The sequence below is a fragment of the Chelonia mydas genome, chromosome 7 (assembly GCF_015237465.2).
Source record: "Chelonia mydas isolate rCheMyd1 chromosome 7, rCheMyd1.pri.v2, whole genome shotgun sequence".
Classification (NCBI taxonomy): Eukaryota; Metazoa; Chordata; order Testudines; family Cheloniidae; genus Chelonia; species Chelonia mydas.
Genome location: NC_057853.1, coordinates 45,486,354 through 45,512,465, shown reverse-complemented (window position 1 = coordinate 45,512,465; position 26,112 = coordinate 45,486,354). Strand labels below are relative to the sequence as shown.

Genomic DNA, 26,112 nt, shown 5'->3' with positions numbered 1-26,112 from the left:
AGCGATCTCACAGGACAGGGCTAGAGGTGTGTGTTGAGGGGGGGGGCAGGACAGGGATGCTGCCTGGCATTCACCCACTCAGGGCAGTGAGGGGGGCTACAAATGAATGAAGGTCTCCTTCCTTTTCTGTGTCTCTTTGCCCGCCAGCCAGCCAGGGGCCCAGCTCCCACCCTGGGCCTGCATCTCACCGACTCCAGCCAAGCTAGCCCAAGGGGAGGCGTTTGGCCCAGGAGGCCTGCAGGAAAGCGGCTGATGCTAGCAACAGATGGTGGAGTCTCAGGTGTGCTCGGTGGGGCCCGCTCCCGCAGGGAGGCAATTGAGGACAGAGCTGAAGCAGAGCATGAAAGCGGGGGATGGAGGAGAAGGGCTGTGAATGGGCACCGGTGGGGGCGCCCCCTACCCCTTTTGCAAGCAGCAGCTCAGGACTCTGCTGAATGAATGGCTGTCCCACGCAGGCCTGCTGCAAGGAGCCAGCTCCGCTCAGACACTCGGCTCAGTTTCTTGCACGCCTGGCTCAGCGCCCCAAAGCCCTGGCACCAGGCTGGCTGCCACGCTGGCTCACCTAGCCACGGTCCCTGCTCCCCCCGGGCCAGGCTTTGAATGGAATAATGAGAGATTAATTTGCATTAATTACAGCATTAATGCAGCGCAGAGAGGCTTGGGAGCAGCAGCCAAGTACCGTGGTGGTTGGGAGCGGCGGGCTCTTGAGCGCTTCGGGATCTAGGCCCCCACTAGCCTGCGTGGAATCGGGGGGAGGAGGGGGGCTCTCCATGAGAGGGAGACATCAACGTGGCTGCTGTGCTATCAAAAGCCCATCCCCCCCAGGCAGGGAGCTGAGTTAGGCTGAGTTTAATGTCACCGCCACAGCAAGGAGAGAGGGCTTGCAGAATACTAGTGCGTGGACAAGGTCAGGGCAAGTCGCAGGGCCTGTGTCTGGGGAGAGTTCAAAGGCATTCGGTGTTCAACATGTGGGTGTATACACATCTGCTACAAGGACACACTAGGTCCTAAGGTGTGACCCCCACACCCCGTGCCACATCACCATCCCAGGGATCTGAACGTACAGGGTGTGACCTCTGCACCACGTGCCACACCACATCCTCTCTGCCTGGGCTGACATGCCCGGAGGATCCCCCACAAGCAAAGAGACATTTTAGTTCCTAAAAGGCCGGAAAGACTGCAGCTAAATTGACAGGCCCCAAGCCAGCACGGTGTCACCGAGGAATGTCTGTGGCTCTTTCCCTGTGATGTGTACAGTGCTTTCCAGTGTACGGGCAGGAGGGTGGTGAGTGGCATGGGTGTGCACGCATGGGAACTGGGGCAAACCCGCACTGGGGCAGGAGGAGGCTAGCTTCTAAATGGTAAAGTGGGCAATAATGAAATCAGCATATGCCGGGGCAATGAGAGAGCCAGGTGTGGGTCTGATCCAGGTGGGGGTGTGTGTGGAGGACACAGGGGTAGGGTTAAGCCAGATACGCTCACTCCTTGGGGGTGGGCAGGGGTCACACCCATGCGCTCATTCCCTGGGACGGTGATGTGGAGGTCACACCCATACGCTCAGACCCCTGCTTATCCCCCAAACAGGTACAGAAGGGATGGCTGCACCTCACACCCGCCTCATCCCACCCCTTCAAATCCGACCTGGAGCGATCACCAGCTAGGTCTCCAAGAGGTATCTAGCCCCTGGCCTCTCTGCTGAGACTATGCCAGAGAGCACCAGCTCTTGTGATGCAAGCACCTGGTGACTAGGATCTGGATTGAGACCCCCCAAACTCATTGCACATAGTGTAGCATACCACATAGCCAGCCGAGTGTCATGACATTCACTCCCTGCCAACCAGAGCTAGATTCAGACTGGCCACACAGATGTCACCTTAGATCCTACTTCCAGTGGCCTGGGCCTCAATGCCCTCTCGTTCTAATCCCCATGGCCCCAGCTTGCCCACTGTGCACAGAGTACCTGGATGGAGACGTCACTGTAGGAGCCCCCGATGACTCCAGTGATTGCCATGGGAACGTCATCGTGAATGGCGTAGGAGCCGTCGGGGCAGATGTGTTCGGAGCCATCCACTCGGGTCAGGGAGGCGCGGACGAAATCCAGAGACTGCTCCAGGGCGTAGGTGTCCTTGGAGCAGGTGTCCAGGATGTGGGCCCCCAGCGTGATCCCCGGCAGGATGCGCTGGTCTTTGTTGATCTCATCCAAGGCGAAGAGCATGGCCTCGAGGCGCTGGATCCCCCGGTGCTCATTGATCTTGCCGCACTCCTCGTTGGAGCTGCCTTTCTCGTGCACCGGGAACAGCCCCCCGATGACCAGGTCCCCTTCCGTGCTGATCTCCTTCTTGGCCACTGTGCTGTAGCTGGGGTTCGGGCTGCTGGCGAGGCATGTGGTGGCATGGAGCAGCCAAAGCCACAGGGGGACGGAGAGCCCCATGGCCCTGCCCCTGGGGAGTGGAGAGAGCCACCAGGCAGCACTGGTCAAAGCGATGGCCTCTGGCATGTGAGCATTGGCAACAGGTGGCTGAGCTGGAGCTGGGAGGTTATAGCACGGAGGTCAGTGGGGACCCATTGCCCGGGGAGGAGGACAAGCGCTCAGCACCTGTAGGGGCAGAGGGAGCAGATCGACAGTCAGACGTCTGGAGGAAAGAGCTGCTAGGGGCCTGCCCTAGGGCTGTGACAGCAGGATGGGCAGTGGGGGTCACACCCCCACCCCAGGGCCTTGGATACCACCACTGGTCCCAACGCTACCTACTTTGGGGCAACTCTACGCCAGCCTCTCACCGCATTTCAATCACCGGGGCTGTTGCTGGGACAGCCGCACGTGCCCTGGGATTGGCCAGACGGTCACTGTCCAGGAACCAGGCCTGGAATGGGTCCCTCAGCCGGGCACTGACAGCCTGTGCCACCTACACCTGCTCCACTGTTCCAGAGCGCTTGTGGGCAGGGCCGAGATGCCGGAGGCGCTCAGGAATATCCACCCGGGGGCCCAGGTGGAGCCCCGCTGCGCAAGGCAGCCCTGGGCCAGGTAGGTGTCTGCTTGGCTGCCCCCCTGCACTCCCTCACCCTCTGGGTCAGACACTTTCCTCCTTTCTCCGTCGCTGTTCCCCATTCTCTATTTCACCCGCCATCCGCCGAGGCCATCCTCACCTCCCCAGTGACCCACTCACCCATGAGCCCACCCCAGGAGAAGCCACCTCTGCTCAGTCTCATCAGGAGGGCTCCAGGAATACTGGCTGCTGGCCCCAGACTGTCAGGCTCTGAGATTCCCCCTCCCCACTGGGCCTCGCGTTTCATTCTCTCTTTAGAGGCTCCTGGATGGGCAGGGGAAGCAGCAGTCGGGGCTGAAACCTGCCCTAGGAGACGTGCGCCCCCCTCCCTCCCACTGGAGCAGACATTCCCTTGGGTGCTGTGACATGGACCCTGCCCTTCACCAGACAGGAGCATTCCCCAGCTTTCTGCAGGGAGGGGAAAGGGGTGAGATCAGAGCCAAGAGGCTGTGACACCTCCAGCAGCAGGCTGGTACTTCCAGGACAGCAGCTGTTTACTGTGGGAGCGCGCAGACTGGCCTCCAGATGGATTGTGCATTAATTAGTCTCCCTTCCAGATCTTTAGCTGGGCGGTGCACGTTCCTGTGGGTACATCCATACTCCCACGCGGATGTGCGTACACCTAGGAATAGGTGTAGCATGTATAGTGGTGTGCGCGCATGATGGGTGTATTTGTTGTGCAGGGCTGTATGATTGTGTGTGTACCAGTGACCAGAAGCGCGTGTGTGAGAGCAGCTGTGCTTGTGAGTACATTAGGGCCAGCACACCTTTGCTCGGGTCCGAAGGGGAGCGCACAGGCAGGTGCGGGCAGGGCTGCATGCTGGGACATATTGGCTTGTGTGTGGGTGCATGTGTGCCAAAAAGCCCACGTGTGGTTTCCGTGCTTGGATGCCAGGGTGTGCACCATGGACATGTAGCTCCGCTTTTAGTCTCCTCCGTGCACGCACATTGATGATTTAGTACGATAACGATTTTAGAGGGATGGTAAACCGCGTCCTTCAGGGTTTAAGCCAATCTCTAGCTGTTAGAGACCAGGATCAGACCTAGATGGGGAGTAGATTATCCCACATCGGCTACTGCAGGGTTCTCATATCTTCCTCTGCTATATCTGGGGCTGCCCCCCCTGAGAGACAGGCCACTGGTCTAGATGTACCCACGGCTGGACAGAGCCGATTAGCCTTATGCTCCTATCTGCGTAGTTTAGTCAGTGGGTCGACTGTGCTACAAACCATAGAAAGATCTTTGTGTGGAAGCTGCCCCAGAGAGTCTGAAGGGGAGCGATCACACAGAACGGAAGCCATGGTTTCTGAGCAGAGATATTTGGTGTTTTCCCATGTGTGTGTGTGTATATATATATATTTGTACTGTGAAAGTGATCTTGTGACAGGCACATGAGGGCCAAGTGAGCCTGTGTATGGGATTTTGGGGCGGGGGACGGGTGAGTATTATATTCGTGTGTGGTGTGTGTGCATCGAGGGGTGCATATACAGCTGTGGTTTGGTACGACTGTGAATTCAGACATGTGTGGTTTTTGTCTGTGTGTGCCTGTAAACACGTGCGGATTTGCGGGAGTGTGCAGATTCTCAATGCACGTGGCTCTTTCTTCATACATACACTTGACTACATACATATATAGATTTGTGAAAGTGCAGCTTCACACATGCACGTGGGTGTGGTCTGTGGGGATCTGTGCGGGTGTGTTAATCCATACACACATGGCTTTTGTGTGTGTATGGATTCGTACATGCCTGGGCTCTGCCTGGGGGGGTACAGACATGCAGAGCATATCCGAGTCCCCCCCTCACTACACATGTTCTGAATACACCTACACATGTGGTGAATACCTGTTCGATTGATTCCGTTAGCAGAGAAGAGGCAAAACAGCTCAATAGGGGACAATGATCTAATAATTGTTCAATTCTAGAATTAAAACTGCATTAAGAAGAAAGTGTTTCTGTTTATAGCCAAGGAGCAACTTACAGAAATGATCAGAATCAATTTGACTGACCCACTGTCAGAAACTAGAAGGAAGGAGCCACCAGCCCTTCAGGGGAGAGACGTAAAGCGGGCCGAAAGCAAAGAGACAGCAAAGCGTCAACGTTGCCTCTTGCTTCTCATTTCTCACCACTCCTAGTCAATTTCACAGCTGGGCACAGCCCAAAGCAGAGACAGGGAAGACAGAGACAGGATGGCAGCCTCAGGCTGTAAAAGATCCTTCCATTCCACACCCACTGTGACACTGGCAGGCCAGGTGCCAGCTCATGCCAAGGCCCCTAGGCCACACTGAACACTGACGAATGCATATCTGGAGACCAGTCTGCCTCACCTGTGTGTTAGCATTGTTAAAATAGGGATTAGATTAGAGAGATGTGTAGCCCTCCGTAGCACAGAGGGGAATTCACCCACACGGCTGCCAGCACTTGCCAAGTTTGCATAGGGGGCAGGGATGAAGGGGGCTGCTGAGGGAATGTATTGAATCAGCACCTGGTACAGCAGGGAGACTACGCTTGCCAGGCCTTGACTCATTTATTGCAATAGTTTGGTGTTGATGGGGGCATTGCGTGGACACTCGGATACCCTGGGTGAGCCTGAGATGAACGGACGGACACACAGACTGACCGAGAACTTAAGGAAGCAGAGATCAGGTGCCCAGGCTGTGTCAGAACAAGGAAGAGAACCCAGTTCTCCCGACAGCCAGCCCTTATGCGCTACCATGGCAATACACTGTCTCACTAGGTATTAGTCCATCATTCTCCACAGGTAGATAGATTCCAAGGTCAGAAAGGATTATATTATAATCATGTAGACTGGCCTCCTATATAACCCATAGCACTTCCCCCGCCATAGCTCCTGTTTGAACTGCAGCTTCTCTCTCGGAAGAGCATCCAGTCTTGAATTAAAAATTGCCAGTGACAGAGAATCCACCATGCCCCTTAGTCAGCTTTTCCAATGGTTAGTCAGTCAATGGGAAGGACTGAAGGCTCCTTGCACAGAGATGCAGGAGACACTTTGGCCTTGTAGGGCTTGCTGGGGATGTTCTGGGCCAGTTGCTCAACGTCCTGCTCAAAGAGGCAGAGCTGGGGACAAGCCGAAGTAGCCCTGATGGAACAGTTTGGCTGAAGAGGCCACGTGGAGAGGCAGGGGGAAGGGATGGAGAACCGTCAGCCTGGGTCAAGAGCAGACGGAGGTAGAAATGGAGATGCAGGCAACAGGCGGATTAGACACACTCGCTTCAGTGGGGCCAACCCCTGGGCTCACTGCTCAGCCCCCACTCAAGCAAAATCTCAGAGGGGCCTGATTTTGATCTCATCTGCCCCAGCACAAACCCACTCACGTCAAAGGAGCCATGAGGGTGAATTCCTCTCTAAACCAGCACAAAGCCCGGTGCCAGGATGAAGGGGAGGTAGCTGCTGCACGAGGGAATAGCCACCATGTAGGAATGAACTATCTGCACCTCCTATCCTGACAGCACACCTCCGACCTACCCTGGAACAGCCCCTGGCAGGAGAGGTGCATGGGCTTTGTGGGGGCACCCAGACCAGTGAGGGGCTGTGTCCCCGCCTGCCCTGTAACCCCAGGTGCTTCTGTGCTGTGCAGCTTTGGCTCAGAGCACAATGGCTTCCCCCAGCCTGGTTACCCCAACAGCCCTTCCAGTCCCAAGTCTCCCCTGCTGTGCCCAGCCCTTCTCACCGGACCCTCCCAGAAGTTCTCAAGTTCACTGCTTCCAAAGAGGCAGAGCACACACCAGCCTGGTAGTTTGGCTGAGGATCTTACCCTTCAGTTTAGTACACAGCCCTGAGATGGGTTTGTAATAAAGCAAGAATAAGTTTATTAACAGGGAACAGAGATTGAAGGGATCCTAAGGAAAACAGAAGAGACAGGCATGGGGACAAGGAAAACCGACCCAAACCTGCTTTCTACTGACTTAAGCTTAATTTCAGCAAGTTACAGTCTTTGTCTAACCATGTTTCTCACCTATGATCCATTTCCAACGACTCCTGCTTCCCAGCCCAAGAGGTCCACTTTTCATGAACTCAGAAGGTGCTGTTCCCCTTTTGTCCATTAAGTGGTGGATACCCCCAATGTCTTTCAGCAGTTCTTTATAGCCTCAAAGTTTCTCTTTGTTTTAGAAGTCAGGGAGCCTTCCTGGGGGGGACTCGCTTTCCATGTCCACTGTCCACCAAGGGAGCCCACACCATGTTACTTTTTGCAGTCTCCTATGGATTTACAATATAAATGATCTTCCTGCCAGTGAAGAGCCCATTACTCTGGGCCACACCTGGCATGATTTCCAATCGAGCCCAAGAGGCATTGGCCATTTTCCTTTGTCCGGAAAAGACCTAGCTGGCCTCCTTGGGACTCCAAAAGACAAATCTGAGAGCATATCTGTAAGTCCACATACAGCCTTGTTACATACATTTCACAGCGATATTAAAGACCAGCTTGTTACTACTTTTCAAATGACGTATTATAAGCCACCTTTTAATACACAGAGTCTGAGGTGTATTGAGCCGGTCAGGCCAGCTGAGTTTTACTGTTAAATAGCAGGGGGCCCCTTGCCATCTGGCACCGGGGTGCTCTTAAGGTCACTGACTTAGAGCCCTGTGCTTGTGTCAGGCGGCTGCAGCAAATTCCCCCGGTGCTGTGCAGGCAGAAGGAGGCCCGGTGAAAACAGTGACTGTGGGCAGTGTAACCGCCGGAGGAAGGGGAACATGGGAAGGAGGTGGCATCTGGCACATGGCGTCTTCCTATGGCACAAATGAAACATTCCAACAAATACATTAATTCTTTGTTTCAAACAAATTATTTGAGACTAAATCAAGTGGGAGGTTTCTTGAGGCTTTTTTAACAAGCATTTTCCCCTCCGTAGCCAACAGCGGGCATTGTGTCCTCCACCCTTGAGCAACACAGTTTGTTGGTTAGCTTTTCTTTTTTTTCCCCTTCTTCTAATTTTAAACAGATTTTCCCCCTTCCAAATTAAGCCTTTTTTAAATTAAAAAAACGACTCTTTCTCTGTGCACAAACAAGTAGAGGGGCTAGGGAATCAAAGCCATTTGCAACAGACAGGGATTTTTTGGCAATAACTGAAGTCTCCTTAGAGATTACTTGTCTTTTCCCGAACAACAAGAGAGTTTTGTTTCCCCATTTAAAGTCCCCTTTTAAAATGTGCGCCAGTGCCCCGCAATGGGTATTATTCAAACACATGTTCCTTCCTTGATACGCTCATAGGTTCTATTAGCATAACCAGGAGCTCCCTGCATACAGCCAAACAGATGGATGGGGGAGGAAGGATGAAAAGAGAGGAGCAATGTCGCCCGCTCTTTTCTGGAAACATGGGACCAAATTACACCTTCCTCTGCAGCAGCTGCTGCCGGTCCCTCTCAGGGATAGGACAGTGGGCTAGGTGAACCATAGGTTTGATCCCCTTGTTCCAGAGGTTTTCTGCCATGGGAAACTCTCTGAAGTAAGTGGAGTTCCATGAGTGTAAATGGGGGACATGATTAGGTCCTGTGGTTAGTGGTAAGAAGTGGAACACAGACCGTGTGTCTACCTATTGCAGCAGCACACGCTCCCCTCAGATAGTTCCTCCAACGTGCCTCATCACTGATCCATCTCCTTGGCCTTGGCCTCTCTGAGAGGGTCCACCAGAACCAGTTGCAATGTGGAGTCTAGTGAGGCGAACAGCTGCCCATTGGGACCTAGACTGAGAACCCCATCTCATCACCCAAAGAGCCATTGGCTGCCAATGGCTTTCCGGTCACCATCCACCAGGGCGCTTTCTACTCCGGATATTTTTGAGGGCACTTTTGTATGGCGCTAAGTAACTGACTTGCTCAGAATGGAAAGGCAAAAACTGCACTGCCAAGAGCCTGCTGGGAGGGGAGGCCAAAACCACAGCCTGCAGCGAACTGCAGCAAGGAAGCAGAGGGACGTAAGCCGCTGCTGATGGCATCGAACCAGGCGTAGGATCAGGCTGGATGGGGATAGATGCTCAAGCCAGTCCCAGTGGAGGCAGTGTTCACAGCAGCACGGGAGGTGACTACCAGAGCCAGGCCAAGGGGACAGGTGCAGTCTGAACAGCCAAACTCACAACCTACAGACTCCTAGACTAAGGTCAGAAGGAACCATTCATGATCATCTAGTCTGACCTCCTGCACATCGCAGGCCACAGAAGCTCCCTGCTCCTGTAATAGACCCCTGACCTCTGGCTGAGACCCAGGGGCTTTCTAAACCAATCAAGGATGAGCCAGCTCTTCTTACGGCTCCAGGGGCCACATTAGCATCAGTCTCTGCGCCAGGCTGGATGCCAGTGGCAGGAGGTTTAGGAAACCTCAAGGGAGTTGGATATCTTTCCTATTAACCACACTAATGCAGGGGGAGGGGGGAGCATGAAGGAAGTTACCATATAAAGGAACTCTGACCTTTCCCTTCAGCAAAGCTGCTTAATTACAGCTCCTCTGCCGCCCGTCTGACTGTCACACTCTCCCCATGAAGAGCTATTGTTAACTCCTGGCCCTGAGCCTAGCTAATCTTATGTTGCTGTATGTATGATTATTTCCCTAGTCCTACAACAGGCCACACCCCTCCCCCTCTGCCCAGCTACTTGCTCCGAGCTGAACAGAAGGTACAACAGCCTCTAGAGACTTTCTTTCCACGGGTCTTCAGCGCAAGCCCACTGAACTCAATACAAAGCCTTCCATTGGCTTGGACGAGTCTCTTTTTACACGTCAGGCCCCCAGACTATCCCAGATGTGGGTCTAAGGCTGTGAGAGGGGAGGTCTCGCTTGGAAGGTGCTAAAGACAAGTCAATGGTACGTTTCTGATCTCAGGACACACTGTTGTTGAGTGTAACAACTAGGGACAATTCTGTTAATCACATTTCTAAGGTTGTGTCTAATGCAGTTCAGAAGCAGATCTGGGACAAAACCAGTGTGGACAAGTGGTCATCACTTCAATTATACGTGGAGGGCAAGAAGGCAGATGACATGAGCGTCTCCTAAAGTCTCTCCTGTTTCCCTAATGCTGCAATGACTTTTCATCTTGTTAGGACGGTCAGCCAAAGGGCTGTGTTCCATTCCCTTCCTTTGAGCAATCTAGTCTCCCTTCCACTTGCTTTTATAATTTTTTTGGTCTGTATCCTTGGCATTGCGCGTGGCATCAGTTTGCTGCTTCTGATTTGTCTAATGGTCCCAATAGAGAATACGAATGCACAAATTCCTAAACTCACTGCTGTGTTAGCCATCGGCACAAAAATTAAGGCTTCGAGGGGGAATGGGATGCCATCAGCTTCAAATGGGTAATCAGCTGGGAATCTGGCCCTACAGAGCTGCTTACATTTTTTTTGCCGACTATTGGAACAAGTGACTCCTCTGATCACTGTAATTGAAGCAGATTAGAGAACAAACGTCTCGGTGTTTGCAGTTTGTTTACTGGCAGCGTTTTGTGTGTCACAGCGTCATTTAGGGCCGGATTGGCACAGCCGTACTCCCACTGGGTGTGATTCCGGGCTGCGTCTTTTCACAGCTCAGCACAGAACCCTGAGCTCAAGGGCAGGCAAGTAAGGTGGCTCTAAGCTATCTCTGTGCCCTCCCAATCCTGGGCTGCTCTGGGGCTTGCAGATGCCCCAGCATAATTTAGACAGCTCGGGGGGCCTAAATTAAGGCAGTCTCCCAAGTCTTCCCTATGGCTGCACTGCAGCTCAGTGTCTTCACATTACGTGCACCATGGCCCTGCCCTGGACATGCCCCATCTGCCTCCAGCCTGCATGGTCTTGCATGAGAGTCCTCAGAGGACAGCTTCACAGCTGCCTGCCCCAGGGCCTGTGCCAGGGAATCCTCCCAGGGATCGGACTGGGGCTTTCAGAGCCTTTTCACCCCACTCTGGCCCTTTTACTCAGTGTGGAGGGGCTGGAGCAGAGGCTTTTGCCTCAGGACTTCCATGGCAGCAAAAGGTGCGGCTCAGTTTGAGAGAGGACTCACAATCGGGCCTAGTCTTCATTTCTCCTATCTCTTGTGCAGCTCTTGCCCACAGCAGCAAAGGAGAGAAAAGGGTCAGACCAGGAAAGAGGGCTCCTCAAACCACAGCGATTGGCAGAAACACTCGGTAGTGTTGGAAACGACTTCGAAGTCATGATGAGCTTTCAAGTTCCAGTGTCTCTTTAAATCTGGTTAAACACATGTCTATTTTCCTTCCGGGGACCAAAATTAGGATTAACCCCCAAACAACCTGATTTCAAATATTCCACCCACCTCCCATCGCTGGCCATCTCCATCCGGAGCCCTTTGCCATTGCCCCACCAGCTGATTGGAAAGCCAGCTGCTCAGATATTTTTAGGCTAGCCTTTCAGCTTTCCGATAGCCCTTGTTCGACTGCCCGTGGACCACTGACTGCTAGCTCCACTGGGAGTCCAGCGACTTCCTGCCACCATGCACGAATGTTAGCATTTCAAAGTTAGTGTCGGTCCTGAACACGACACAGTGTCACCCACCCTGCCGATGACACTGAGAAGGGATGTCAACCTGGTCACGTTCGACGCTGATTTCAACAGTAGCGCTCCTCGGAAAAAATAACAACAAAATTCCAGCTTGCAGCACAATTGCTCCTCCGGCCCCCCCTCCCAAATTTCATCCCTAAAAATATACATCATGGGCCAGCGGAGTGGTGAGGGACATCAAGGAGCTGGGGTCTGGCTCCCTGATCCTGCAGGCTGGTCTGTGCTGACCCTGGAGGAAATCAGCACTGTCTAAGGCTGGCTCTAACTCACGGCACTTTGGTCCCTAAGAACGGAGGGGAGCAGAGTTCCATCAGACCCCCTCCCCCAGTCAGTGTATTCACACGCTCGTCCCCCTATGCTGGGCTTGCAGGATGGCTGGTGCAGCAATCAGTTCCATGGTATTTATGCCAGAGAGGCATCCCCCACTCCATCAGGGTAATTCGCAGATGCTAACTTATTGCAGGAATCTGGCCCCTCCATGCAACCTGAGCAGTGCAAAAGGGGTCAGAGCATAACAGAGAATCTGGCCGAATATATTTAACACCCCAAATACCAGCCATTTTTGCTGCGTCGCTTCCCCAGATCATTTGAACACAAACGGAATGATTAAAACCTGAGAACCGCACGGCCGAATAACCACCACCAGAGAGCCAGCCATGCACACTGCATCCACCTGGATCTCCCTCCACCTACATAAGGGCCTACAGCCCACCCCAGACCTGGAGCAGCGGGATTTCCCTCTCGGGATGTCCTGGTGTCCCTGCAAATCCTGCTCAAGGCGCTGCCCGAAAACGCCAGCAGCGTAACTTGGAAGCTTCAGGGGAGGCGGGCAGGAGGAATTACAGTGTTTCAGTACCTGGAAAGGAAACAGATGCGGGAAGTGAAAGGTGACGCGAGCTATTGATTAGTGGGTTTAATTGTTCCCCCCGCACGAGGCTGGAAGCCTATAGCGCCTGATCCAGTCGTTGTGAGTGTTAAATGCTGTCTGGAAGGCAGCCAGAAGGAGCTGGCTGCAATTATCTAAATCCAACACATCAAGCCCCTGAAGTGAGAACAGCATGGTGGAGGGTATAATTTGGGTGATGCAGAGCAGATGAGCCAAAGGATCCTACACATGCGCTTCCTTGGCATCTGTCGCCGGGGTGGGAGCCGCCCCCATCTCCCCTCACTCCCACTTTGGTTAAAGTGCCTTCCTTGGACATATTAATTGTTCCCACTTACTCGGCCTGTTGCATCTCCATTTACACTATGGGCCGATGGCAATAAACATTTGAGACTCCAGCTCTCTTGCTTGCTGTTGCTCAAGTCAGTCATGTGGTGTTGGTCCTCTCCTCGCGATGGACGAATGCAAGCACTTTGGAACAAGACTTTCCATATGGGAATTTAAAATTTGGCTTTCCCAAATAGTCTCATGAGAGGCTATCCACCTATATAGTAAGGGTTGCCTGAGCCTTCCCATTATAAGACCCTGTTTTCAGTTGCCTCTTTGCCAAACTTCAATCATTTGGGCTGAAATCTCCCATGCCAACATCAGCAAAAAACAGTCCAGCCATTTCTGAGAATGAGGCTACAGCAAATACATGGTTCTACCCAGGTTGCAAAAATCCTGATGCCCTTTTCTTTGAGACGCTTTAGCATCCCACCCTTTAGAGCAGGGAGTTGACATTCGGCAGAGTGGTGGCCTTTGCGTCACGGATGTGCCTTTCGCCATCCCGGTGAGAATGCACCCAGATTTGGCCAATTGATAAGACTTTAAAAAAAGCCTTCTCCTTTTTTTTTTCTGGGGGAGCCTCCTCTCCGTGAGCAGACTGTCTCCAGGGCAAGCGGCTCACATGGCTTCCACCTTCCTGGGTCTGACCTCGGAGCATTCAGCATCCCCTTCCACATCGTGTGCTTCCCACAGCCAGTCTGCCCTGGCGGGGCTCCTGGGGAAGCCAGAGGGCCCTGCACCCCAACTCCACAGTCAGACGTGATTCTCAGCCAGCCAGTAAAACAGAAGGTTTATTAGACGACCGGAACACGGTCTAACACAGAGCTTGTAGGTACAGAGACCAGGACCCCTCTGTCAGATCCATCTTCGGGGGGCAGGGAGGCCAGAGGCCCATCTGGCCCTCCCTCCATTTCCCCAGCCAGCTCCCAACTGAAACTCTCTCCAGCCGTCTTCGCCAGTCTCCCCCTGGCTCCTCCTCCAGCCTTTGTCTCTTTCCCGGGCCAGGAGGTCACCTGGTCTCTTTGTTCTCCAACACCTTCAGTTGGCACCTTTGTAGAGGTTGCAGAGGAGAGGGGCCCAGGCCATCAGTTGCCAGGAGACAGGGTGTGGCCATTCTCTGTGCAGACTCCTGCACACACCTGCCCTCTAGGGCTCTGCAACAATCACACACCCTTATCCCACCACCTAGATACTTAAGAAATGCCTAGGGGAAACTGAGGCACCCACACAGTAGTCAGAGAAACCATTAAGAACGTTCCCGCTTTGTCACAGGGGTGGGGCAGAGAAATTTAAACAGATCGGATGAGGAACTTGTGGAAGGAGGCTGGGACTGGAGGCCAGGTGGGGAAGGAGAGAGACAGATCAGCTGATGAGCCTGGATGGAGGAACTGAGACCAGCTGGGCAAGCAGCCTGGGGTTAGGGGTGGGAGATTGGGAGAGGGGTAGGGTGACTTGGACTGAGAGGAGAAGCTTGAGGAATGGAGACTGGGACTGCCTAGGTGAGACTGGAATGAGGAGCCAGGGTGGGGAAGATACAGGACTGGGATAAAAGACAAGCTGAGGGGACAGGGCCGAAGGGCTCAAGCTTGGTGAGGAACAAGTAGAAGAATCTGTGACCGTTACAGAACACTGCCCTCTGGAGCCTGGAATGAAACCCAGGAACCCTGAGTCCCACCATTCGTCTGCTGACAGCAAGTGTCTGGGAAACCCCCTGGCAAGAGGTCCCAGTGCTGGTCCACTTAGAGGCTAGCAATACTAGGGCCCGGACCTCACTGGGGGTGAATGAGAGTTGTGCAGTGAAGGAAACGGTCCGTGGCGGAAGTCTGACGGTGCAGAGTGAATCAGACAGAGGACTGCAGGGAGAGAAAGGAGGGGCTCATTGTTAAGGTGGGTGAGTGCTGCCCTGGAGAACTGAATTCTAACCCTGCCTCTGCCACAGAGTTCCTGTGTGATGCTGAGCAAGTCACTTGAATCAAGCAGTTCACACACGGTCACTGTGTGCTTCTCACTCCAGAAGCGCTAAATACCACAGAGAACTCTGAAAAAATCAGCCCCTCGGCCTCTCGTCACCCAACATTAGTAGATACTTATGACCTTAATCTCTCTTTGTGACTCAGTTCCCCATCTGTAAAATGGGAACAATACCCCCTCCTCTTAATGAATGTTTACAATGACCTCAGTGATGAGCACCCCAGCACAGCCCATGAGATGACCGATAATGCTGGCTTCAGAGCAGTGTCTGAACAATGTGCAGTCAATAAGGCAGGGGCCACACTGAACAACAGGGAGAGAAAAAATATGAAACAACTGCTCATTCAGTGAGCACCCTCTAATCCAGGGGTTGTCAATAGGTGGACTGTGGGCCAAATCCAGACACCAGACACTTTTGAATGGACCCCAAAATCTTTTTATTTACTTCTTATCATCATTATTGGTTTTTTTATTATTATTTTCTCTGGAGTCTGGACCTTGACCAAGAAATTTGGACCGTAACAAAAAATAATTCACTACCCCTGCTCTATTCTGGGCCCTGAATGAGGCAGGGGTCTGGTGGGGGAAAAACAGTACGTGAGCATGTCATTAAAGGTTGTAGCATAATGTATACACACAAGGAAGCTGAATTCAAGTTGCACTGGCAACCTTCATTCATGCATTTGCTAACTTTCCAGGGCTTGACTTTGCAAACGTACCAATGTTCTTTTAACCTAGTTCTGTGTGTGTGTGTGTGTGTGTGAGAAAGAGAGAGTACATGCACATGCACACCTACAAGCTGAGGATTTGTCCCACTGTCATAGGGTTATTTCTCTAGGGACACTGGTAAGCCAAGTGCCAGAACTGCCCAAGGCCTAGGCTGAGACCCAACAAACTCACTGCTGGAAACAAGGACAACTCACCAGTGTATTAGTCTAGATCAAAGTGATTGTTAAATGTATGAGAATGTATTTGGTGTTCAAACTTCATGAAAACTAATGAGAAACTGCATGCCTTGTTTTCACTTAGACATATCCTATTAGACTGTCCCAGCCCATGTTTACATTGTGTACACCCCTGTATCTAGCAGCGTTGTCTTTGGTGTGAGATCTGGGCTAGAAATTGACCTGGGTAAGTGACTGGTCTCTTGGGACTGGGTGCAACCTGAATATTTTGTGATTTTTGGTGTGACTATTTATCAATGTCCAGTCTGCCTGGTTGGCAAGGTAGACTGGAGTGCCTAGGGGATTGGCTGTGACTTCATTATAAGACTATTGCAGGACTTTGGGAGTTTTCATTTGGTATTGGGTTGGTGAAATCTAATTCTAGAACATACCACCAGCTTGGGGCATTGGCTCTGCTTTTGACAGTCTGCTCTGTGGTAGGCACTCAAGCTCACGAGCTACTCCAGATGGCATGACACACCATACCCCAACTAAACCAAGCCACGACAGGATCTGAGTCCCTGCCCTGATTCACTGCACCCCCGTACCTGCCCACCTTAACTTTCCCTCCCTGCCCCATCTAAAGGGGACTGAACAGGGAGGACTGAGTCCAGGAGTTCCTAGGTGTTTACCTCAGTCTCTCTGTGGAGAACTCTGGGCAGGAACGAGGGTCCCCTACACCAGGATACTCCCAACTCACTTGTCACCCTTTTAACCCATAATCACGTAGCCACATATACAATGTATTTACACCAAAACCATTTCCTTGGGGATTAATGAATCCTGCACAGCTCAGCAAACAGCTTGGACAAGCTTCTGTGCATCAGTCTGGACTTTACAAGTTCATGAGTCTGGGGTCTCGTTCCTGGACCCGGATGTGCTGCCGGAGGCATGACCCCAGGATGGTAGATACAGTGGCAGGTAGGGATAGGCTACAGAGGGACCTAGACAAATTGGAGGATTGGGCCAAAAGAAATCTGATGAGGTTCAACAAGGATAAGTGCAGGGTCCTGCACTTAGGACGGAAGAATCCAATGCACCGCTACAGACTAGGGACCGAATGGCTAGGGAGCAGTTCTGCGGAAAAGGACCTAGGGGTGACAGTGGACGAGAAGCTGGATATGAGTCAACAGTGTGCCCTTGTTGCCAAGATGGCCAATGGCATTTTGGGATGTATAAGTAGGGGCATAGCCAGCAGATCGAGGGACGTGATCGTTCCCCTCTATTTGACATGGTGAGGCCTCATCTGGAGTACTGTGTCCAGTTTTGGGCCCCACACTACAAGAAGGATGTGGAAAAATTGGAGCGAGTCCAGCGAAGGGCAACAAAAATGATTAGGGGTCTGGAACACATGACTTATGAGGAGAGGCTGAGGGAACTGGGATTGTTTAGTCTGCGGAAGAGAAGAATGAGGGGGGATTTGATAGCTGCTTTCAACTACCTGAGAGGTGGTTCCAGAGAGGATGGTTCTAGACTATTCTCAGTGGTAGAAGATGACAGGACAAGGAGTAATGGTCTCATGTTGCAGTGGGGGAGGTTTAGGTTGGATATTAGGAGAAACTTTTTCACTAGGAGGGTGGTGAAATACTGGAATGCGTTACCTAGGGAGGTGGTAGAATCTCCTTCCTTAGAAGTTTTTAAGGTCAGGCTTGACAAAGCCCTGGCTGGGATGATTTAATTGGGGGTTGGTCCTGCATGACCTCCTGAGGTCCCTTCCAACCCTGATATTCTGTGATTCTATGATTCTATGAGTTTGGACTCTGGGTGCCAGAACCCGTGTGCCACCTTTGTTCTGGCCTCCTGTCAGGCCATGTCCCCCTCTGGATCTGGTACTTGAGGGTCTCTCAACAGACTTTGGGAAAGGGGCCATCTCTCCCTCTCCTCCTAGACCAGCGCACATGAGAAAAGGAAACTCAACCCACCACTGTTACACTGATGCTTCTCCAGTTGACCTCATCAGTCAATCCAGCTGACTAAAGCGCTGGCTTCTTCCTGGTGGCCTGGGGACCTGTCAGCCCTACGATCCTGACTTCTTATCAGCCCTTCCCTTTCTCCTGGTATTGGGAGAGGGCCAACCAAGAAAAACCCACTAAATCTCAGTACGGGATCAACAGCCCCCTTGCACACTTATAGTCGGTAAGACTCAGTGGCTGAAATGTTCATGGAAAACAAGCAGACCCAAAATGGCTGAAGCTAATTCAGTTACAAATTCAAATAAATATTTCCAGGAAATGATTTCCAGATTTTATCCAGCTCTACCAGCAAGTTTCTAACGCTGGAAGGAGGCTTGCAGTATATCAGAGCCTGGCTGCTGGGCTACCTCTGTGTTGCCCTTGTCAGAATCCATCCATTTTGAACGGCTAATGGTGAGTGACTGGCAGAGCTGGGTCGCACCATGACAAGGATTTCTGTGGACGGTTTTGACAGATGCCTGGAATCCCCCCTCCTCTCCCCCCCCCCCCCGCATTTTGTGAAAATTATTTTCCCAGATGTTTGTGTTTTCCCATGAAAATGTTAAAACCAACAATTGTTTGGGGTTTGGTAAATGTATTGCCCCTCATTTTCACTAAAACCCAAAAATAAAGAAGTCCATTTGCTGAAAAAACAAAATTTGGAATGAAAAAAGTGTTCTTGCAAAACCCCACAAATTAATTTTGAACAAAAGGCCATTTTTCATTTTAAAAAGTTGACACCACTTCTGCCCAAGTCGAATTAAATTAATTAGATAATTATTCGCCTTGTGCAGACCAGAATGAGGCACCGTCACTGGTCTCTCTGTTAGCTCTGATCTCACCTCCACAGATGTTAATGGGAGGTTTGCCGGTGGCTTCAGTAGGAAAAGTTCTATGCCAGGGCTCATTCGTCTAGGGCTGGTGAAGGCTCCCCTGGTCGGAGCATGTCAGGATCAGACACTGCAATCCAATGCAGTGTTTCAATGGATTGACTTCACCTGGGGCGGTGAGACCATTCCCCACCCATAGATCCCTGCAGCCAAGTGTCATTGGTAGGAATGATGAACGTTAATGTCACACATGCATGCGTGTTCACACGCCAGAGGTATTCATCCAATCAGGCGACAGAAGTGATACCATGTGACATCTGTCCATTCACAGCACTCAGCTCAGCTGAAATGGAGGAAATCCACAGGCCCAACACAAGGTCCGGACCCCACTTCACTCCCTCGTAAGCCTTATTTTCAGGGCTTGAGCAGTGCCTTGTCCTTGTCCCAGCGCTCCGCACTGGGGTGCATTCTACCTGCAGCCAGCCCGATGCACTCAGAGACCTCGCCCTTACCAGCCCTCCCACGTAAAGGGAGCTTGCAAAAAACCAAAGAAACCCACAAACAAAACCAACCAAAAAAACCTCACCACTGAATAACTTCAAGCAAAAAATGAATGCAAGGCAATGATATTTGCTCACGGGGATTCCTCAAGCAGGAGAAGAGGGTCAATTCATCATATGCATTATTCATGGAGAGCCCTTCCCTGCTCACTCCCTCCCCACTGCTTCCTCTCGCTCGTTCGGTGTCTGTGTTACAGTCTAGCATTTGAATGCTTGACTAGGGGAGTCAGGAGACCTGGCTTCTGGTCCTGGCTCTGCCACTGCTGTGCTGTGTGAGCGCGGGCAAGTTCCTTCCCCTCTGTGCCTCAGTTTCCCCAGCAACGCTTTGCCTGTTCAGACTGTAAGCTCCTTGGGGCAGGGGCTGATCTCAGAAGGGACTTCCTGGTGCAACTATAATACACATACAAGCCATTGGGCTTCTAGGTACCCTCTGGTTAGGCCATGTCTGTGTTCCCCCTGGTACAGCAGGGCTCATCCTCCCTTCCTAGCTCTCAGACCACTGCTGGTTTACCACTCTGTCTGGGCTCTTGCCATCTGAATGCGTAGAACCACTGCAAAGTTCCCACAGCGCGCCTTGGGGGAGCCACGACTCCCTAGCCCCGCAGACCACCTGCTCGGGCCCCAGTGTGTGTCACGGCCACTCAGTTCGTTGGACAGAACACTCCGTTTGGGTTGTTTGTGTGTGTGGGGGGGCTGTTTCCCACCAGTGAGATTCCTGCGGAGAACAGCAGGACTGTTCCCGTCAGCTCCCAGCACCATCACACACCGCCAGAGGAAAGCGCAGCACACGGCTCAGAGCACTGACACAGCCAAAACCCAGCTCTCCCCCTCCCCCTGGCTCCCTAGCCTGTCCCTTGCTTTCACCAGCCCTCCCTTTCTCCAAGGCCAGCCCTGGACAGGAGAGGGTAGGAGCGCCGCCCACAAAGAGCATATTAGGCTGCATAAGTAGGGGCATTGCCAGCAGATCGAGGGACGTGATCATTCCCCTCTATTCAGAGCTGGTGAGGCCACACCTGGAGTACTGCGTCCAGTGTTGGGCCCCCCACTACACAAAGGATATGGACAAATTGGAGAGAGTCCAGCAGAGGGCAACGAAAATGACTGGGGGGCTGGGGCACATGACTTATGAGGAGAGGCTGAGGGAATTGGGGTTACTTAGACAGAAGAGAAGAGTGAGGATGGATTTGACAGCAGCCTTCAAATACCTGAAAGGGGGTTCCAAAGAGGATGGAGCTCGGCTGTTCTCAGTGGTGGCAGATGACAGAACAAAGAGCAATGCTCTCAAGTTGCAGTGGGGGGAGGTCTAGGAAACACTATTTCACTAGGAGGGTGGTGAAGCACTGGAATGGCTTACCTAGGGCGGTGGTGGAATCTCCATCCTTAGAGGTTTTTAAGGTCAGGCTTCATAAAGCCCTGGCTGGGATGATTTAGTTGGTGTTGGTCCTGCTTTGAGCAGGGGGTTGGACTTCATGACCTCCTGAGGTCTCTTCCAACCCTAATCTTCTATGATTCTATGAAATGCCCATTTCCATGGCAGGAGCTGGCCTGTGGCCATAAACACCTTCACCCTGTGCCAGTGGGAGTCAGAAAGATGGGTTGGGAGGTGGGATCTAGAGGACTCAGACTGTCTATGGTATACCCTCAATGCACTCCGAGACGCAACTGCAGCATGTGTAGAGCTAGCTTTGATCCAGTTACTGGAACATCATCAGTGAAGCTGCATGCTACTGAAGTACCTACCTCGGGTGTCCAAACCATGCTGGCACAGCTTCACTGTCACTGGAGCTACCTAGATCACAGCTAGCTTGGGTGTGTTGAGAGGTGCTATTGTCACACCTCAGATTGCAATGCAGATGTGTTCCATAAGGTCAGCCCAGCATGGTACCTACATGGGGAACAAATACGCGATGATGGGCTCTTCAGTCTAGCAGAGAAAGGTAGAACACGATCTAATAGCTGGAAACCGAAGCTAGATACATTCAGACTGGAAATAAGGTGTAAGTTTTTAACAGTGAGGGTAATTAACCAACGGGCGGGGCAGATTTTTCAGTCGAGATTGGAGGTTTCTCTAGAAGCTCTGCTCTAGGGGTTATTTTGGGGCAGGTCTCTGGCCTGTGCCAGGCAGGAGGTCAGACTAGATGATCACATAGTCCCTTCTGGCGTTAGCATCTATGAATCTCTCCCAGGACAGTTGTCAGAGGGGTGGCATCTAAACATCCAGTGCCAACCTGCTCTATTCTCTTCATTTAGATGCCCAGCTTCCTGGTACCTATGCTGACTTCTTTAACTCATAGGCAATGCTTTTATCCAGCATCCCTCCCCTCCACACCATACACTCCAGAAGAAGAGTAGTGACTGTGCCTCAGTTTACCCATCTGTATAGTCATACTCCCATCATACTCAGCCTCCTTTGCAAAGTGCTTTGAGATCCATGCATGAGAAACACTGTTTGAGTGCTAAGCCTAATACATGACGATCTATTACACCTGTGCAGCAGACAATGCAGTGAACCGAGGCTTTGGCCCTGCTTGCCCTTCTCCTAGAGCTATTACGTGCACACAGACAATCCCAAGGGAATCCTGCGCTCAGCTAGGAGAGGAGTCTCTGCCTTCCTCAGACTTCACACCTCCCCATTTGCTGTGCTGTTTGTTTGCATGCACTCTGAGTTGCAAACACCTGCTCAGCTCACCCCCAATCACACGCCTTTCGCACTCCTTGCTGTTTACACATTTTCCCTACAAGGCTCGTCAATAATAAATGTTTACAACTTGCAAACAGGCAGCTCTCCACCAGCTCCCTCCCAACCCTCCTGGCGCACACTCCTCCCAGGAGCTGGGCGTGTTGCCACGTTCTATAGCATAAAGGAAACACCAGCCAGCCGAAGCGTCCAGAGCCCAGGTGCTACCCTTGCGTTGTCTTCAGTTGGATACTGTACTTCCAAGAGGTGATCTTGTTGGGAGATACTGGAGCAAGTTTTCAAAGGAGGGTGCAGTGGTTGCACCCCCACTTTGTGTGGCGCTCTGTCCCCCTCTAGCAGTGGCTGGGCCACAGATAGAGATCAAGTAGCCTGCAACAACCTTGGCTAAGAGGACTTCAGTTCACTCAATATAGGCTTTAAGATCCAGAAATCCTCGGTTCAGTGCCTGCTGCCAGTGACTCACCCAGGGATGGGTAAAACCGTAACACCCCCACGGTGAGGGGGTGTGTGTAGATAAACTGGGATTTGCACCCACAAGTGGGATGGATGCAGGTGCAATGGAACAACTAGCCACCAAGTTACCAAGCTGTAGAGGAGGTTGAAAAATGGCTTTAAAAGGAAACATGGCTTCTTGACCAAAATGAACATTTTTTGCAGGATTTTCAATCAACATTTTCCTTCCCGGCCCACAAGCAAGAAGCTCTCAGCTGAAAATCTTCCAAGCAGAATATTTCAGTTTTTAAAAAACATCATTTGGTTTCTGAAAAGCCAAAGCCTTCCCCGAACGCTGAACACGTTGACAAAAGCAGGTTTTGAAACCTGAAAACACATCCATTTTCCACCAAATAAAGGAACATTTTTTGTAGGGAATTTTTTTGTAATTAATTTTTTTCAAATTTCCTGGTTAAAAATGGATGGGAGCATTTTCCAGGCAGCTCTTCTCTTTTGCAGCCATGCACCCACTAGGGGCAGGAAAGAGCAGCAGCAGGACAGCAAACACGAGTGAGCTGAGAACAGAAGCTGACCAGAACGCCCTTCCCGGGTCTTTGTGAAATGAAAATGATGGATCTCCCAGGATTTGATGGCTTAGCCACAGCAAATCCTGCGTCTTGGCAGGGGGTTAAACCAGATGACCCTTGCAGTCCCTTCTAACCCTTTGGTTCTAGGATTTCTCTCCGATTAGCTTTTCTTTCTCCTCTATACCCCACTTTTCTCCCTCATTCCTGCATCTCTCCTCATCCTGCAGCTTCTCTTTTTCCCTCCCCACCTCTTCCTTCTTCTCTCCAACCTGAACCCTCTTCCTTCACATGCTTGAATGCAAGGAGCTGGCAGCAGGCTTCACTGCTCTCTACTTCTAATGCTGTAAACACTCATGCGGACTTGTCTACACACAAAGGGTGTTGCCTTTAACAGTATTGGGGTAGTTTAAGCAATACAACCCCCTCATGTGGAGGTAGTGATGCCAATACAACGGTGCATACAGGAAGGGGCAATCACCTATACTGGGATAAGGCCCCCCTGTATGCCAATATAACACGTCCACACTAAAGGCTGTACTGGCATAACTTTCTGGACAAGAAATCTCACCCCTAAGGGAAAGAGTGATCCGGGTATGAAACCCATGTGTGGAGCAGGCCAGACGTAAATGCTAAACTGTGCCAGCACTTTAGTGGTAACGTGAAAGAACCATGGACCAAGCAAGATGACCGCAGCCAGTTTGGATTCTCCTTGGTATCGGATTTAGATTATTGTGAGCGGGACAAACCCTGAGGAACTTGCCCAGCCAGGCTCTCACTGCCACTGTGGGCTGGAGGGGACTTCTGCGAGACCTCTCCGAGCTGTAGGTCTCCTACCATGACCTCCTCCAAGCCTGGAAGCTGTTCTCGGCAACCAGGTCCGTTGTGGCCACCGAGGGAGTGGACCTCCTTGCAGAGCCCCTGGTACACATCCCCTACCTTCATGTGCAGGTGGCACAGTCGGTGCGCCAGAGGCTGGTCCTGACAGAAATCACCAGAATCGGAGACCTCCTGGACTATGACAGGGGGGACTGGGTGGATCCCCAAGCGCTTGGTCGGTGCATGGGGCTCTCCACCCTCCTGACCTCCCTGCGCGTGTTCCAGGAGGTGGGGGCAGCCTTGTCGCCCACCTCTCGGGTTGCCCTTGAGCAGGTACTGCGAGAGGGTGCTCCCCACCCACCCCTCACCCCAGGCCCTCCGGATCTTTTCATCGGGCCCCTGTCCCGCAAGCCCTCCCGGCTCTCTCCCTTCCACAATCCGTGCCAAGGAAACAACTGTACACACTCGTGCTCCACACATTTCACTTCCTCACCCTTGTGTACTGCCCTGATACCACCTGGTGGGACTATTTACCACCTGTGGAGGGTGAGGAACCCCAGTGGGCCAGCCTCTATTCCACCCTGGTCCCACGACGAGCTGGGGATATTGGTTGGCAGGTCCTCCATGGAGCCTTGAGCACGGGTGTGTACCTGGAGCAGTTCACCCCCATCCCCGCCACCTGCCGCTCCAGCGGCACGAGGGGAAACCCTGGCACATGAACCCTTATCTTGAATGCACCAGGTTGCAGCCCCTATTCCGGAGCCTCCAGAACCTCCTGTTGAAGTTCTGGTTGCACTTTTCCCCCACCTGTTTATATTCGCACACCCTGTCCGTGGCCCCACGAAGTCATGAGACCTCATCGTCAACCTCCTCCGGCCCTGGCCAAAGTGGCTATTTTCAACACCAGGAGGAAGATACTAGATGGGGGGGGGTGCTCTGCAACTGTGGGGCCTATTTCCACTCTTCCCTGGTCTCACACATCTGGGCAAAGTCCCTCTGGGCGTCCACTGGCTCCCTAGACAGCTTTGAGGAGCAATGGGCGCTGCCCGTGGTTCTCTGCTTGGTGTCCCGCTCTGGATCCCTAGTTTTGAACCTGTTACCTTCCCTCCTGACTCTGTTATTCATTAGTTGTCCCCTATATTCAGTTGGTTCCTGGGTCCAGTGGTCCCTCCTGCAAGGCTGGGGAAGGAGGGGCCTTTAGACGTGGGTGGGTTGTGCCCACCCACCTCCCAGGATTCTAATAAGGCCACCATGGGCTTTACAGAGCCCATCGCCAGCCCTCACCACGCAGTATGAGAGTGGCTCCCTCTGGCTGCTCTAACCGGATGGCAGGGCCAGCCCTGGGCCCTGCCCTGACTCATCAGCTCCCAAGGCAGCCTTAGACCTCTCCAGCCTAGGGCCAGCAGGGCAGGAAACTCGCTGCCTGATTGCCTCCCTTCCAAGGCCTCAGTCCCACAAAGCCATAGCAACCATTATAGTTACCCCAGGACATTTCCCCCACCACCCCACTGTCATGTCCAGCTGGAGTGGGCTGGCCGGCTGGGCCAGCAGCAAATGCAGATGGCATGACTGGCTTTAAAGAAACGGGCAGGGCAGAAGGAATGGAGCAGGGGCTGCGGACCTCTGCCCCAGCAGGGCATGGGTGGTGGAGGCGGCGCAAGCCTTAGCCTCCAGCAGGGCATGGGCGCTGGAGGCGACACCGTCCTTCGAACCACCCCTGCAGGGGCCCAGATTGCAGAACTGGGAGCAGTGACTTCTCCGGATCCTTGATGAGGCCCAACAGCCAAGCCGTCCTGAGGAAAAGAAGGAGGCTCTGGAATCCGAGACTCAGAACAGGCCCCAGTCAGGGGCAGGGTAACTAGCAAGGACGGGTGAGATTGCACTGAACTAAAGTAACAGCAGAACTGCTGCTAATGATACCGAGCTAATGTACCCGTAATAACCTCTACACAGTGCCTAGCAAAGGCTATCTGATACCCAGAGACTAGAGAGACTCAGAGAAATGCAGCCCAGATAGAGAGGGGATAACGCTGGCAAGGGATGAGTAGATTATTCTTTATGCTCGTTAATGAATTACGAGCATAAAAAATAATCCTCCAACACCCCAGTGAGATAAGAAGAACCATTATAACTAAAGACCATTATCCCGAATTTGCAGCTGGGGAAACCAAGGCACGGGGAATTAATAACCCACTGACACAGCAGCACAGCCAGGAATCAAACCCCATCTCCCTGTCTCCTGCTAGGCCATGCCCCTGCTTAGCCAGCCTTCCCATCAACCCAGCGTGGGGTTGGCACTGCCTGCTGGTAGCATGGCAGGAATCACGGCCTGGCCCAGGGTTGTTATTACGTCACATGTAGTGCTGGTGGGAAGACCCAGGCTGGCACCAGAGATGCTCCAGGCAGGGGCCTGCCTGGCATCTCAGGCTGGCAGGGGAATCTGAGGTCCCAGTGTGCTGAGAGCTGGGCTGTCTCCACACTCACTGGTCATGTCCAGCTCCAGGAGAGATGCATAGACACTTTCCCCCAGCACTATCCATGCACCCTGCATTGCAGCTGCTAGGGGGCAGAGCC

General features: G+C 52.4%; 1 protein-coding gene across 1 annotated transcript in view; it reads right to left on the bottom strand.

Annotated features, from left to right (window-relative positions):
• Positions 1–26,112, bottom strand: part of GRM2 (glutamate metabotropic receptor 2) — a 74,873-nt gene that overhangs the window by 36,482 nt on the left and 12,279 nt on the right. Inside the window, exon 2 of the mRNA XM_037905633.2 lies at positions 1,961–2,596. Coding sequence (XP_037761561.1) covers positions 1,961–2,497 — 537 coding nt within the window. The 5' untranslated portion in view covers positions 2,498–2,596. The remainder of the gene's footprint in view (positions 1–1,960; positions 2,597–26,112) is intronic.